We start from the raw sequence: 15,667 nt of genomic DNA, 5'->3' as shown, positions 1-15,667 counted from the left end.
TGTGGGCACTGGGTAATGACATCACATAGCAATGCCTGGCTTCCTTTCCCTAGTGACTAGCCTCCTTGCAGTTTCTTCAGCCCAGTCTCATGATTTGCTTTATAGGCAGGTGCAAACATTTTACACTTTGACCAAATATCTGTAAAGCGTTTTCCCGTGCCTTATCTCATTTGATCCTCACAGAAGTCCTGGAGTAGGCAGATAGGAGACTCAGTAGAATCCTATTTTCTTTTCCTTAGCTGGATAATGGAGATTTATTTATTTATTTATTTATTTATTTACTTATTTATTTTTAAATCAATCTTTACTGTTCATATTATTACAAAGGTTCCTCATTTCTTCCTCCCTCCATTGGGTTCCCACCCCACCCTCTGCCCTTTCCCCACCCCCCATTGTCCTCATCCATAGGTGCACAGTTTATGTTCAGTCTCTTCCTGCATCCACCACCCCCCCCTCCCAGCCCCCAGAGAATTGTCAGTCCACTCCCCTCCCGTATCTGATTCTATTATAATCAACAGTTAATATTGTTCATCAGGTTTTTAATTTCCTTGTTTTTTTTTAATTAATAAACTTTTATATTTTTAAGAATAAATTTTAAGCCGAAACCGGTTTGGCTCAGTGGATAGTGTCGGCCTGCAGACTGAAAGGTCCAAGGTTCGATTCTGGTCAAGGGCATGTACCTTGGTTGCTGGCACATCCTCAGTAGGGGGTGTGCAAGAGGCAGCTGATCGATGATTCTCTCTCATCGATGTATCTAACTTTCTATCTCTCTTTCTTCCTCTCTCTGTAAAAAATCAATAAAATATATTAAAAAAGAAAAAGAAAAGAATAAATTTTAAAATCTAATAATTTTAAACCTTGCTTTTTCTGCCCTGGGAACTGAGAAGCAAGCTTGTTTACATGTAAACTTGCCCTTAGGCTATCAAAAGGCATAGCCATTCAAATGTAAATGGACACATTGTTTAAAGATAGCTGCTGGCTGCAATTGGATTACCTGTTCTGGGTGGGAAGGGCTTGTCTTCCCCTTTCTCCATTGAAATTAAGGTGTTAGCTTTAAAACCTCTTTTTGGCAAGAGACCTTAAACTTTCAGAACTTTAAATTTTTCAGGTAGTGAATCAATTACTTAGTATTTTCTCAAATCAATAATACCTCCACATGCCCAAGGATACACTTCACACAAAAGACACTTCAAAATAGATCAACCAGCCTCATCCAGAACCCACACAAGGCACTCATAGATCAACACCCCAGCGCTATAATAACTCAATACAACCAGATCTAAGCCTTCATCACTTGATTCAGCAGACCCTCAAGTTTCCCCCAAAGTTTCCAGCCATGTCTGAGAGGCAGCCCTGGGGCATGGGCAGGCGAGGAGCGAGCTGTTCCGGGCCTGGCAGCACAGGGCCTGGCCTCTGTTGCTCTGGTCCGTTACACAATCAGCTGCTCTGGGTCTGGCCGGTGCCACTCCGGGCCTGGATGCTGCTGCTCTGGGCCCGGCTGCTCCATGCCTGGCCGCTCTGGGCTAGACTGCTGCTGCACCAGGCCTGGCTGCTCTGGGCCTGGCCGCCCTGGGCTTGGCCACCTGTGCCCCAGGCCTGGATGCCACTGCCCCAGGCCTGGCTGCTCTGGGTCTGGCTGCTGCTGCTCCGGGGCCTGGCTGCCACTGCCCTGGGCCTGGCCACTCTGGGCCTTGCCGCCACTGCTCCAACATTCTGTCTTTTTTTTTTTTAAACGCATTTATGTTGCAATGCTGGCTGCTGAGTTGAGTTCTGTCTTAATATTCGATTTTTCAAGATCTTCTTTTTATTCTTTCTTAAGTAATTTTATTATCTTTTGCTATAACTTGATTTCTTCACATTCAAAACTTCTTCGGTTTCTTCCTCCTAGTCCTGGAAGCTCAGCAGGCTGGCCTGCGGCACCCCTTTGTTCTCCACGGCCTTCTGCGCAGCTTCAGCCTGCTGCCGGGGTCAGCACCGCCCAGGAAGCAGCCCCTGGCCTCGGCTCCATGGCCCGCGATCAGCGGTCGAGGGCCCAGTGGCACCTCCCCCCCAGGGGCCCTGTCGCCTGGCTCCTTGCTGGCGCCCAGCTTGCTGGTGCCCAGCAGCAGCTCCCGCTCCTCATCGCGTTTTTCCCAGACTGTAGCTTTTGTCTCCTTCCCGCTAGGGCAGTCTAGCATCAGAGTCAACAGACTGTCCCCTGCATGCAATGTGCATGACTCCGGGGGCTCTGCCTTTCGCCACTCCCCTGGGAGTCTGCCTCATAGCCCCATCTCCCTGTGTTTGAGCCTGGGTCCCCAGGGTCTGACCTAGAACTGGGGTTCAGCGCTGTTGGTTCTGGGGTTCATCCCAGTCGGGGGCTTTTATTTCCTTCCTGCTAGGGAACGCCAGCAAGGAATTCAGCCTCCCCCTCCTCTCTGTGCACGCACAGCATGTCTCCATACTTTAGGCTTTTACAGCTCCTCTGATTTTCTTTCTGGTTTTATCTTTCCCTCTTGTTGTAGAATTTTCAGTCAGTCAACTTCCTGTAGCTCTGGGCAATGTCCATTTTATATTTTAGTTGTATTTTATTGAAATTGTTGTGTGCAGCTGTGGTTAGGTGTTTACCTGTGCAGCCATCTTGGATCCTCCTGAAAATGGAGATTTAGAAAGTTTAGGAACTTGATCCAACTAAAAAGAAGGAATGGTAGAACTTGAAAATGACTTCAGATTTTCTCACTGTGCAGAATATAGTCAAACACTGCTGCAGTTAAATATTTTATCCTTTGTTCTCCCTGAGTGATCTACAATAATAATCTGCTTCATGTTGATATTTACTACTGTGTAGCTAATAATTACTTGAAAGAGAAGTTGATGTGCTTCATTGGGCTGGAAAAAGTTTAACTACATCAGAAAGCTGGTCTAATTAAGCAAGTTTATTCTCTATATATACAAGGCTAAGTTGACTCAAGCATGGGTAATACATATATATTTCTCCCTAGTGCCAACCGCACATGTGTGTTTTGATCTGTCATTGTCGATCCTAAATTTGTTTGACACTGGGACACTAGTTTACTCTATAAATGTGTGTATGTGTGCACACATACACATACACTCCCACTAATGCATGAGCAGTATGTAATTGACAGAGTGAGAATCCAAACCCAGAGCTGTCTTAACCCAAAGTCTGATTATTTCTCTCACGCATGACCTTAGGTAGCTTGACTGGGATGCCAGTCAGGGTGAATGCTACCTGCTGTGGCAGCCAGCTGAGCCTCTGGGTCCTAGTGTACACCATCTGACAGAATGAAGTACCCATTTCTCCATGATTGTTGCCTCTGGGCTATAGTAACAGAGATCATACATATTCCAAACATCTTTTCTATTTTGTCCTCAGTTTCAGAATGGAGTTAAACTGGCATTCTGCCTGATAGCAAGGAGAACAAGTAAGGTCAAGTTCACACTGAGTGGCGGAAGGATGACCACCCTAGACGGAAAGTGTTCAATAGCTGATGTAATGGGATGTGAATTAATTAACAAAATGAGTGAATGGTGGGCTGGGAGCAACTCAAAGATGGAAACCACACCTGGTTCACTATTAGCTTGGGGTCTGGCTCCAATGCAGCAAATGCAGCAAATGCTGAGGGTCAAGAACACAGGTGAGGCTGCAAGAATCTGGGAGGCACTTAATGGCACCGAACTGGCCCACCCCTTGAGCCACTCGCACCCACCATGTCCTCCCGTTATGCCCAGCTTCCACCCAACAACACGCGGCCCTGTTACCTTGTGATAGATAATAAGATGCCCTCTTTGCTACACTGAAAGAGAAGTTCAAGGCCAACGGGTCACAGAGCCCTCTTCAAGAGCCATTCCAGACTTCTGAAAAGACAGTAATCAAGAAGTCCCTGCAATTTCAGCGACTTCCAAATTCTTAACTGAATTCATCATCTCCTTCCTCTCACACCCATTTCCGATCTCCTCCATTCACAGCCAGCACCTTGGCTTGTTTCTTGCTCATGTTGCAAGAGGGAGTACGCGGGCAAACGACTTACACGGGCCCTGGAGGTGACTCAGCTGTTTGGACGAGGAAACTGCAGATCATGGTCTAGAAGGGAACCAGCAGCTCCACAGGCACATCCCTCGGTCTTCGGGGCCCCACCCAGGGCAGGGCCCTGGAGACTCAGGTCTAAGGATGGTACTGCACTTGTCTTAGCTCAAGAAACTCCGGGAATGGACTCTTGGAGAAAAGGATTTTTCTCAAAGAAAAAGCTCTTTCAGAAAATCTGAATTTTTAAGAGAGAAAAACCCAGCCTTTTTGCCTATCACCTTCCCTCTCTGATTTCTGGTGCTTTCATTTGGCCAGTGAAGTGATGAGGCTTTTGCTAGTCTCTGAAGACCTGGAAAACCAAATCCAGACCATCTGAGCTCCTCACGTTTAGGTCAAACCTCACCCAGGAGACTTTTCAAGAACAAAGCTACCCATGAGCACCGTTCCCCGAGGGAAATAAATCACACGGCCCACTTTCCGCAGCACAGAGGCAATGAAAGGGGCAGCGGGCGGGCCCAGGGACTTCCCCACTTTTCAGCTGGGTCCTGGCCTGGGAGTCATTTCCACCCGAGTGACAGCGGGACATAGAAAGGCACTCAGAGGCCAGGACAGCAGCAACAAGAGCAGAAGCAGTGTCTCAACGCCTCCCACTCACTGGCACTCACTTAGTGGCAAGTGCCAGGCCAAGCATCTCAAATGCATTTTCTCATTCAGTTTTATTAGTGGTCCCATGAGGTAGGTGGTTCTGTTTTTCCCATTTTCCATTCATTAATTCATTCCACAGGACATTCATTGAGCAATTTTAATGTTCCAGCCACAGAATCCAGCCTTGAGGACCCAGCAAAAGCCAGACAGGCAAGGTCCTGCCTCTTGGCACTTATAAGTCACTGGGAGGAAACAGATGCAGCCAACAAACAAATTACAAGAGGGAAAAGATAGCCCTAAGTAATCTAAGGAAAATGGAACAGGAAAGCAGGAGAGGGGAAGGGAAGGCAGGGTATGTGGTTGAGGTGGAGTGGCCAGGGTAGCTGCTGCATAGAAGAAGGCGCTTGAGGTGATATGAAGTCAGCCCTAGGTGGCAAGGGAAAGTCAACGCCAGCAGAGGGAGCTGCTGAGGTAAGGCACTGAGGCTGAATGGAGCTTGCCTTGCTGGACAGAAAGAAGGAAGCCATAGAGCACAACAAAAAAAGAAAAAGCCAAAAGAAGGTGCGGTTAGCTGGCAGGAGAGTGGAGGAAATGCAATCTGCTTACTCTTACCCAGGTGTGAAATCTCCTCTCAAGTAGATAAGCACGGAAATCAAAAAGAAAAAATTAGAACAAAAGTCCTAGGTAAGGAGGAGGAGGAGGAGGAGGAGGAGGGGAAGAGGTGGAGGAGGAGGAGGAGGATGGGATTGAGGAGCATAAGGAGAAGAGGAAGAGGAGAAGAAGCAGGAGGAGAAGGAGGAGCAGGAGCAGGAGCAGGAGAAGGAGGAGAAGAAGGGGGAGGAGGAGGATAAGAGGAAGAGGCAGCAGCTTGTGCCTCTGGATCAGACCATACTTGAAAATCCCTAGTCTTGTCCTTTCCATCAATAGATTTTTTTATACATGAACATAGTATATGTCGCAGCAACATAACTTTCTTTTTCCAAATATTTTTTGATCTACAATTGCTTAGATATAGCAGGCTAACTGTAAAGTCTGAAAATTACCCTAATTTATTTATCCTGCAATGCACAGCTTTTACCTGCCACCTTAATGCATCCATATTAGATGTTATCTGGACGTATCTTAAAATTGATGCCATTTTACAATTGTCTGACTGGTGGCATTCTTAAGCTGGGTGTGTAAAAAGCTTCCATCATCCATTCCGATAAGATCACAGAAGAGCCAGCATCCAAGCATATGAGATTAAAGAGAACTTGGCTTTACTTTGGTCAAAGTGTAAAATGTTTGCACCTGCCTATAAAGCAAATTGTGAGCCTGGGCTGAAGAAACTGCAAGGAGGCTAGTCACTTGGAAAAGGAAGTCAGGCACTGCTATGTGATGTCATTACCCAGTGCCCACCGTGACCCTTTCCAGGGTGGGCTGGGCTGTGGGCTACATTTTGCACCATGGGGTTTCGGCAACATTGGCTGTGATTTGGTGGGGTGTCATTCTGGGGTGGTGATAGGGCCTGTGTCCCACTTGGAGGAAGCTGAGTGTTGGTTTGTCAGCACCAGGTCTGTAGTGCCATTTCTTTTTATATGGCCAGTGTGCATCATGGCAGCTCCTACAATGAGCATCTGCCCTCTGGTGGTCAGTGCACATCATAGCTATTGGTTGGATAGCTGGCCAGACACTTAAGTTTTTATATATGTAGACTAGAGGTCTGTTGCACAAAGATTTGTGCAAGAATAGGCCTTCCTTTCCATGGCTTCCCTCCTGGCCGCCTGGGAGCCTGTAAGTCCTTGCTCCCAACTGGAGCATTGCTCCTGTAGCTCCCTCTTCACTCTTCCCTCCCCCTCATAGTAGGTGTCCCACCCCGCCTGGCTGCTCAGTGCCTGTGTATGCAAATTAACGCACCATCTTTGTTGGGTTAATTTGCATACCCACTCCTGATTGGCCAATGGTCGTCATGGAGGTATGGTCAATTTGAATGTTTCTCTTATATTAGTGTAGATTTTCTGAAGTGGAGTTGCTGAGTCAAAGGATAAATGCATTTATAATTGACTCATTACTTAACCAATTGCACCACACTTTCTCCTCATAAAACACTGTCACCATTTGTTTGTGCAAGCCTCTGTTGTGTTGTATTGTATTTTATCCTCTTTTTCCCCTTTATCTTCCATCTCCACTATCAGTTTATTTTTCACCTGTTCATTTAGATATGTATGTGTGTGTGCTTTTAAATTATTCACAAGATAATGACACTCTACAGGGGTGGGCAAAAGTAGGCTTACAGTTGTTCCCATGGAAAATAATACAATAATAACAATAAGTAATAATACAAGAATAAACTCTGTTTCCCATACTCACAACTGTATAAGACCTATTTTTGCCTACCCCTGTATAATTTCCTTTTCTTTTGTTGCGATTGCAAACTGGCTCCCTTTGGCAGAACACCAGCCTGGCCACATCACAGGTCCGTGAGAGAAGCTTGGATGGGAAGCACTAACAAAGGAACCTATGCAGGGTCCTGTGGGGAAGAATGAAGCTTAACTTCGTGGGTGGCTGCGGGCTGTGCCCTGGAGCCCTGCCTCTTTGCCCAGGAAATCAGCTGAGATGCTCAAGTCCAGATACCTTGCCAGGTGAGGAATTGGTAAAGACAATATTATGGTAGTACTGGCTGCTCATCCATTCTTTCATTACTTCCTCCTCCACCGCACCCCAAAATCCCAGGGGTGGCTGATTTCAACCTCAGGATGCTGCTTCCTGCCGGTGTGACTGCTTCCTGGGTGTTTCATGAGGAAATCCTGACCAAAGCATCTGCCGGGAGGGCAGGGTGGGTGGAGAGGGAAGATACCAAATGGCAATGTTCCAGTCTAGGGCTTACCCCTTCCCCTCCATGCAAATTATTTACCTGCGTGCACACAACCACACTCACCAAAGAAAAGGAAATGTAGCTGACAACATACATCACCTGAAACAGAATTGTCAGAATGTCCTCCTTCTTTTGACCCCCCTCCACCCCCAATGTAAGAATGCAAATACCATTCTTAGTGTATAAGCTGTGCAAAACCAGGCAACACAGAGAATTGGCCAACAGGCCATAGTTTGCTCATTCCCGGGTGAGACTATATGGTCTAACATTTGGCGGCTGTCTTAGGCAGAGGAATGCGTTTACTGATGCTCACTTTCTTTTGAATAGGAAATACCATCACGGGGCTAAAAATCACACATCGAGGAATCTCCCTCTCACGCATCTGTGCCCGCCCGGTTCCCATGCTCGCCCTGCTTTCCCTCCCTAGGCAACCGTTTTAATGAACTTCTTGTGTGTCCTTTAAGGTTTATGGCAATAGCAGCAAATACATGTTCACACTTTCACCCTTTCCTACATAAATGCAGCTGCCGCCCGCTGCCCTTCACCTTGTCCCTTTCCCTCGCTGCCCTCATGGAGATTTCCTGTCTGCCACAGAGGAGGCCTCCCTCCTTAAACAGACGTATTCCACTTGGAGGTGTCATTGCTTATTTCATGAGTCCGCTCTACACAGATACTTGGGTTATTTCTAATCCAATTCAAATAATGTGGCAATAAAACAAATTCCCAGGAATTGCTCTGGGTGTGCCCGTGTGCCCTCACAGAGCACATTTCTAGAAGAGGGGTCGCTGAGCCAAAGGACAAACACATTCATGATGTTGATGGACACGCCGATTGGCCCTCTGTGGGCATTTTGCCCTCCACAGCACCCGTACCCCTCCCCCCACAGCCTTGCCAACAGGGCAGGCTGTCTGGCTTTTGGATTTTTATCTATTCCAGTACATACAAATGATATTTCAGTGGAGTTTTATTTTTTTAAATTTTTATTTATTTATTTTTAAATATATTTTATTGATTTTCCACAGAGAGGAAGGGAGAGGGATAGAGAGCTAGAAACGTCGATAAGAGAGACCAGCTGCCTCTTGCACACCCCCTACTGGGGATGTGCCGGCAACCAATGTACATGCCCTTGACAGGAATCGAACCTGGGACCCTTCAGTCCACAGACTGACGCTGTATCCACTGAGCCAAACTGGTTTAGGCTCAGTGGAGTTTTAATTTGCATTTCTCTTATTGTGAGTACCTGTGGACACCAGCAGGGCTCCCGCCAGCAAAGGAAGCGTCTTTATGCCGAATTAGAAAAAGGCAGCCCTTCGGGGAGGTGAGTGACAGAGGCACCCACTCTGGGCACGCCTGGGTTAAGGCCCAGCTCCCACCTGCGCCCCCAAGCACGGACCCACGCCAGCTGCCCTGATGGTGATGGCCCGGGTGGGACTATCCCAGCGGAACCTGGGTGACAGGAGGGCCAGTCCCAAGCCACTCCGCCATTTATGGTCTCAGTGCAGAATAAAAAGCACGGCCCTAGGTTATGCTGAATGTCCAGATGGCCGGGACACAGCATGCAACGAGGTGCAATACCCTTCTGGACAGGGCCTGCGGGACTCGCAGCCCGGGAAGCCGCCCAGTGAGGGGGTAATGCCCTGGGTCCATTGCTGGCCAGCAATCCCTGTCCGCCTCCCCGGCTGGCAATCGCAGGGGAATATGGTGCGTGGAGACGTGAATGCTGTTCCCCCAGGAGGCCAGCAGGAGCGGCTCTGGCCCTGGGAAGGAGCAGCCACAGCCGGCTTCACCGGCGCTGGCACCGCTCTCACTTCTCCAATGGCCCAAAGCGGTTGCCAGTGAGACGAGGGGGAAAGGCTCAGGGACGTGGTGCTGGCGGATCTGACTCAGCCCGTCTGACCTGAGTCTGTGTTTATAACCCCGACACTACATTGCCTGTACCAGTTTGTTCCCACACCACGGCAGGCGCGCACACACACACACACACACACACACACACATGCACACATACGTGTGCGCACACACACACCAATTCTCTCTCTCTCTCTCTCTCTCTCTCTCTTTCTCTCTCTCACACACACACACACATACACACACGCACACACTCACACTCCCATACAGATTCTCACACACATACAAGGCAGGCAGACACACGCACACGCATACACCCACTCACACATATGCACACATACTCACACATACACACATTCACATCCACACTCACATGCACACATTCACACAAAACACTCACACACATTCGCACACACACTCATACACTCACACACACACACACACACACTCACATAGTCACCCATACACACACACACACACATACAGATTCTCACACAAGGCATGCAGACACACGCACACACACATACATACTCACAGATACACACACACAAGAACACATGCACACACACGTGTGCGCGCACACACACTACACACACACACACACACACACACACACACAGTTTGCCAATGAACTAATTGCTTTATTTGGAAGAAACCTGGGCGTGTGGCCGCCACGCTAAGCAGGAAGCGGGACACGGAGGACAGTGGGGATGGGGACACCTCCTGCCCCCAAGGAAGAGGGGAAAGGCTCAGGCCACAGGCCTGGCGCTTCCCATTCTGGAAGGAAGGCTTCTCTCTGGGTTCGAGGGGCTCCTTGGTAGAGGGGTGTTTCCTTCGTTTCTGAGAACTAGCGGGGGGAGGGGGGGCAGAGAGGGAAACTCCGTGTGGGCAGCGAGGCTTCCAGGGTGCGGGATCCTCAGCACCGGTGGTCCCTCCCACTGCAATGCTTGTTGGAATAGAACTGGTACTGTTTCTTGTAGGTTTTCAGGTTACTCGCAAAACAGGTGGCAGCTGCTTTATCACATTCACACAGCTGGCTGCTACAGGAATCCTGCGTTGCTGAAATCACAAGAAAATAGAACTGGCTGAGGGTTTGGTAATACCTGATGGCGCCTGTGGGAGACACCGCCCCTGTCCTCCAGAGGCGCCTAGTCCGAGGCAAGCACCTAGGATCCGGGTATGTCTGATGGGAAGACAGAGCTCCTGTCCTCGGAAGCGAGCACCCAGTCTGATGGGGACACAGCCCCCAGCACTGGGAGACTCCTCCTGACAGCCATTGTCTCTTTCTTCTTCCCAACAGCTGTGTCCAGGTGCTAAGCCACAGCCCCTAGGGCCTAGGAATGGCTTGTGATTGGTGTAAAGCAGTCATGCTCGTCCCCTTTTCCTTTCAGTGATTGGTCTCTGGGAGCACGTGACCTTGTTCTGGCCAATGAGCCCCAGGGGAAGTGTCTCCTGGGGGCTGTGGGAAGGACTAATTTCCTCCCCCAGATAGAGATGCCCAAGGGGGAAAGCCTCATCTATAGGGAAAGGCCATGATGTTGGAGTGGCACCAGGCATCTTGGCATTTGACTGGTCTGGCAGAGGGCAGTGCCAAGGTCGGGGAGCAGAAGGTAGGGAAAAGGCTGGCTCCCTGACCACACGGTTGAGAAGCTGCCCCACCCTGGCACTGCCCTCTGCCAGACCAGTCAGACTTCCCCATTATCCAAGCCTCTTGGAGTTGGGCATGTCACTTCTCACAACCCAAAGCCTAAAATACATGGCCCTATGGAGAGGTCATGACAGGGAGACATCATTTCTGATCTTAAAGAGTTGTGGAGAGGCAATACTTTCTCAAAATCTCACCAGCGGGTCTGCTGTCTGGGGGCACTGGGCAAACCCTTTCATTGACCACCCAGCTCTCTCCTCCCCTTCAGAGCCAAACATGCTCCGGATGTCTTGGCTTCATGTCCTGCTGCGCCAGACACCATCTGGATTTGCCCTCACACTCCATGGCAACAGCCCAGTGAGGTCCTCAGTTGTCTTCCTGCCTCTAAATCCGAGGAGCCTTGTCAGCCCTTATCCTGGAGACTTGCTTTTAAGTGGCTGCTGTCCACTCCTTGACTTTCTCTCTCAGCTCTCCTCTCCCTCTCTGACAAACCCTCATCTCGTCTTTCCGGGCCTTTAGACATCAAATCGGTGAGCATATCCCACTCTCAGCTCTCTGCTGTGACTCCTGAACCCGTGGCCCATCCAGACCCTTCCCTGGAGCTGACCATCCCTACATCCAGCCACCTGCTTCACGGCTCCCTGGGTGTTCTGGAAGCCTCTTAAACGTGTCTACATAGAACTCCTCCTCCCTTCATCCACCTGGACCACCTCCTGTTCCACCCAAGGGACCGTACACCCACCCAACAGCTCCCTATCCCTCTACCCAGTCAATCACCAAGCTCTGCTGATTCCACCTGATAGGTCACTCTCCGCCCTTCCCATCAAGACTACCATTGTCATATGTCCAATGGCAATGGTCTTCTCACGGCTGACCTGCCCCCAAGTTCTATTGGTCTGAGGTGAACCGGTTCATGCCACTCCTTTGCTCAAAAGCTCCCTACTGCTCCAGGACAAAATCTAAATACAGCATGGCCTTGGGCTTGGCCTGGCCCCTCCCTGTCCCTTCAGCCTCATCTCTCCTTCAGGCTCACAGAAAGGTTCCAGCTCCCTTGGAGCCCTTTGACCCTGCTGTGGGAAGACCCCCAGCCCTCCTCTCCCCTGGTGCCAGCACAGCCTTAAAGACTCAGCTTGGAGGTCAGGAGCCTTCCTGGACCACAGCCTGTGCTCAGGGCCCTGCCCTTTGGCTAACTTCCTATTGGAGTCTCCCATCTAGTGTTTTCCTTTTCTTTACTTCCCACTCACCCACAAGCTCCCAGAGGCAGGGACACTGTCCCTTTGTATTTCTTCCTCTCTGGGTTTATTTATTTATTTATTTTGTTAATCCTCACCTGAGGATATTTTCCCATTGATATTTAGAGAGAGTGGAAGGGAAGGGGAGAGACACAAAGAGAGAAAGACATCAATGTGAAAGAAACACACTGTTTGGTTGCCTCATGTACACACCCAACTGGGGGATTGCGATCCAGCCTGGAACAGAGGTAGGTGCTGCTGGAATTGAACCCACAGCTGGTGCTCTACCTACTGAGCCAAACGGGCCAGGGCATTCCTTTGTATTTCTATCTCTGGTGCTCAGCTCAGTGCCTGACACAGCGGACACTCAATAAGAGAGACCAAGGAGACAGGGTGAAGTTGTAGGACATCCTTACCACAGACGATTTGGCCCTTTCGGTAATCAAAGTTGTACTTCAGAAACTTGGTGCCACATTTCTGATCAGGCGTCTGTAGCAACAGTCATGTGCAGCACAGCACCTGGGGGAGGAGAGGTGATTGGGGCAGCTTCCCCACAGCTCCAGGGAGCCTGGTCTCCCGTGGTCTGGCCCCAAGGCCCTGGTCAGAGACCCAATGATCTTGCAATTGTCTAGAGCAGAGTTTCCAACATGCTGGCTGCTTTTCCAGCTGGGACCTTCTGGGGTCTATGACGTTGGGCACCAACTCTGCCATGGCAGCTCCTAGCCCTGTAGGGGCCACGAGTGGGTGGAGGGAGGGGAGGGCTGGGATGGCCTCACCGATCCGTTGCATCCATGGGGGATCCTTGGCCACCTAAACCACAGTAGCAACCATAGAAGGCATAATCTAAGAAAGCATTCTTTCCTGTGGCAATCTCGATCATTTTCTGGAAATCCAGCAAGTCCTCATGGGTCTGCAGCGGGCCTGGAAGGACATCGCCTGGTGATGGGGCCGGGGGCCCTGTGTCCTCCTTCTCTGTCCCTCCCTGCTCCTTGCCCTCCCACTAGGGCCTCTCTCCCACCCACTGAGAGAGAGGGCCTGTGGAAATGAGAAGGGAAGCTGGGTCTAGGGCTGCTTTCATCTTGGGCTGCCCCCTTGTGGCCAGATGTCAGGGTTTGCTCTTACCAAAGGCCATGGCCAATGCCAACATCAGAAGGGTCTTCATGGTGACAGTTCCCTGCGTGAGAAATGCAGATGGATTGGCCTAGACTCCTCTCCCAGGTGGTCCCAGCTTCTGCCCTGGCCCCTGCTCAGCAGCCCTGGAGAAAGGAACCTTCAAGGGAACTCACACACCTGCCCCTCGATCCAGGATGACTACCTTCTCACATATGAGCACACAAGGAGTATGCACACAGGGCCTCCCGACCCTTGCCAGCTCTGTTTGACTGTTTTCACACACATGCAGGCCTCAAACCCAAGGAGAACCCCACAAGTTATGCTCAGGAGATGTCCATGCTCCCCATCTGATTGAGAGTTCCTGGAGGTTGCAACCAGGTCATCCCAACCAACTCTGAGATTCCCAAGATCATAGGTTGTGCACCTCTCCCCACCGCCCAATAGACATAGCTTACTTGTTCCAACCGGATCCAGGGCTTGGGACTTACATTTATAAAGTCCAGTCTCTAATTTCCCCCCAAAAAACTAAAGCATAGCACCTTCTCCTTGCAAGACTTTCCAACCCCTTACACATATACACATGCGCAAATGCAGATACAGTCATACACATATGCATGCATATACACACTCCTGGGCTTACCTGCTAATGCAGACCTTTCATACAATCACACAGCATATTTGTGCACATCCCCCAAAATCATGTGCATGAGTGTATGTTCACGTAATCAATATACACATGCATAAATACCCATGGACACATATACACAGCACTGCCACTCTTAAAGGCAGCCACTGAGCAGGACACATACCTTTGACAGGGCCTGAATTTTGGGGTGTTACCTCTCAGGGAACGCCTGGCGTTGATAGCTCCAAGTGCTGGTCTTGTGTACTCTGAACTCCAGCTCCCCTTAAATAGCTGCCCCCTTGGGAAGGATGGGAGTTGGGTATGCAAACAGGGTGGGAGTGCCTCCAGGAGTGGACTTGAAGTTTGGCATGCCTATAGCCCTGGGCGATCCCCTTTTCTTCCCCTCTTTCGTAAGCAGGACAGAGCTGAGGATGGAAAAACCTTACTTGCTGCTAGCGGATGCCAAATTGTAAACAAATTGTAGAATACTTTGTAATCTTCCCCATGGGCCTCATTCCTGTAACTGGTGCTGGGTGTGAGCACCAGTTGCCTCCCTGGAATCCGGTCAGTGGAGGGCAGGGGCGTCCCTGCTGCAGTCTGTGGCTCATTGCCCGGGAGAATTGCTCCTTTCTTCAACTGAATGTGGCATTTGGCATAATAATGGGGGCATTTAAAAAGGGGGGGCATTTATTGTTATTTATTCATTCCATCAAATCATTCATTCACCAATCTCTATAAATGCCAGGATCCATGTGAGCTTCTGTGGGGGGTGGGGGTGGAGGGATGAGGACTTGTCTTGCTCCCCTCCTTCCCCACCCCCACCACCCGGGGCCCCAGCAGAGAAAGGGGTGCAGTGAAGCAGATGGTCCCTTCCTATTGATTTGGGCCAGAGCCTCTACCTTCTCCTCTTGCTCCTCCTCCTCCTCCTCCTCCTCCTTCTCCTTTTTCTCCTCTCCTCCCCTCCTGGAAAAAGCCAGAGCCTGCCCTGGAGTTCACCCTAAAGCGCTGCCTCCACCATATCCCAGTCCTCACCTGCTCCGTGACTGCTTCCCAGGTCTATTGTTCTTTCTTCTTCAACTGTCAGGGACAAGTGTGGCTTAAACAGGCAGTATGTATTGCTTTAATTCCTAAAGCAAATATCTTCTTTATTGGCTCCAAGGCATGGGCCTTCGGTAAACACTCCCTGACAACTGGCCAGCATGGCAGAGGCCAGTGCTCATAAACACTCCACCTGGCCTGGTTCCGGTTAGAGCATTTGAGCAGTGGTACGACCTTTCCCGATCCCTCGTGCTGGGACCAGAGGAGGCAGCAGGTTGGATCCCTGAGTCAGGGCAGGAGAAAACCTACCCGGGGGAGACCCACAGACCCTCCTGGGACTGAGGGAGAAGGATGTGTTGTTTTCAGTCACTGGTCACTGAGGTTGCTGGTGACTGCAGCAGAGCCTCGACTGTGCTAACAGCCTTCGAGGCAGCGTTCACCTTGGAGATGCAATTTAGTGCAAATGCTAGACCTGTGTGAGGGTGCACTGAGCCCCCCTGGCCAAGTCCTATGTGGAAGCCCTAACTTCCAGTATCTCGGAGGGTAATCTTATTGGAAAACAGGGCCTTTGAAGATGTGATTGGTTAAGGTGAAGTTATTAGGCAAAGTTCACTAGTACTGGTGTCTTTACAAATAGGGGAGA

General features: G+C 49.9%; 1 protein-coding gene and 1 long non-coding RNA gene across 2 annotated transcripts; both read right to left on the bottom strand.

The window, feature by feature from the left end:
* Positions 1-2,961: 2,961 nt before the first annotated feature.
* On the bottom strand, positions 2,962-14,215 carry LOC118723271. Its single transcript, XR_004989205.1, has 3 exons — positions 14,083-14,215; positions 3,352-3,353; positions 2,962-2,974 (listed from the first exon to the last, which is right to left on the bottom strand). It is a non-coding gene; the product is annotated as an uncharacterized LOC118723271 (long non-coding RNA).
* On the bottom strand, positions 9,992-13,557 carry PLA2G2A (phospholipase A2 group IIA). The gene is given in 5 exon segments (XM_036445465.2): positions 9,992-10,422; positions 12,657-12,730; positions 12,733-12,767; positions 13,025-13,169; positions 13,371-13,557. Coding segments are annotated over 5 exon segments (429 nt in total). The 5' UTR covers positions 13,411-13,557; the 3' UTR covers positions 9,992-10,287.
* Positions 14,216-15,667: the final 1,452 nt, after the last annotated feature.

The sequence above is a fragment of the Pipistrellus kuhlii genome, unplaced genomic scaffold, assembly GCF_014108245.1.
Source record: "Pipistrellus kuhlii isolate mPipKuh1 unplaced genomic scaffold, mPipKuh1.p scaffold_m20_p_2, whole genome shotgun sequence".
Taxonomy (NCBI): Eukaryota; Metazoa; Chordata; class Mammalia; order Chiroptera; family Vespertilionidae; genus Pipistrellus; species Pipistrellus kuhlii.
Note: the sequence above shows the minus strand (reverse complement) of the source record. Positions and strands in the feature narration are given on the sequence as shown.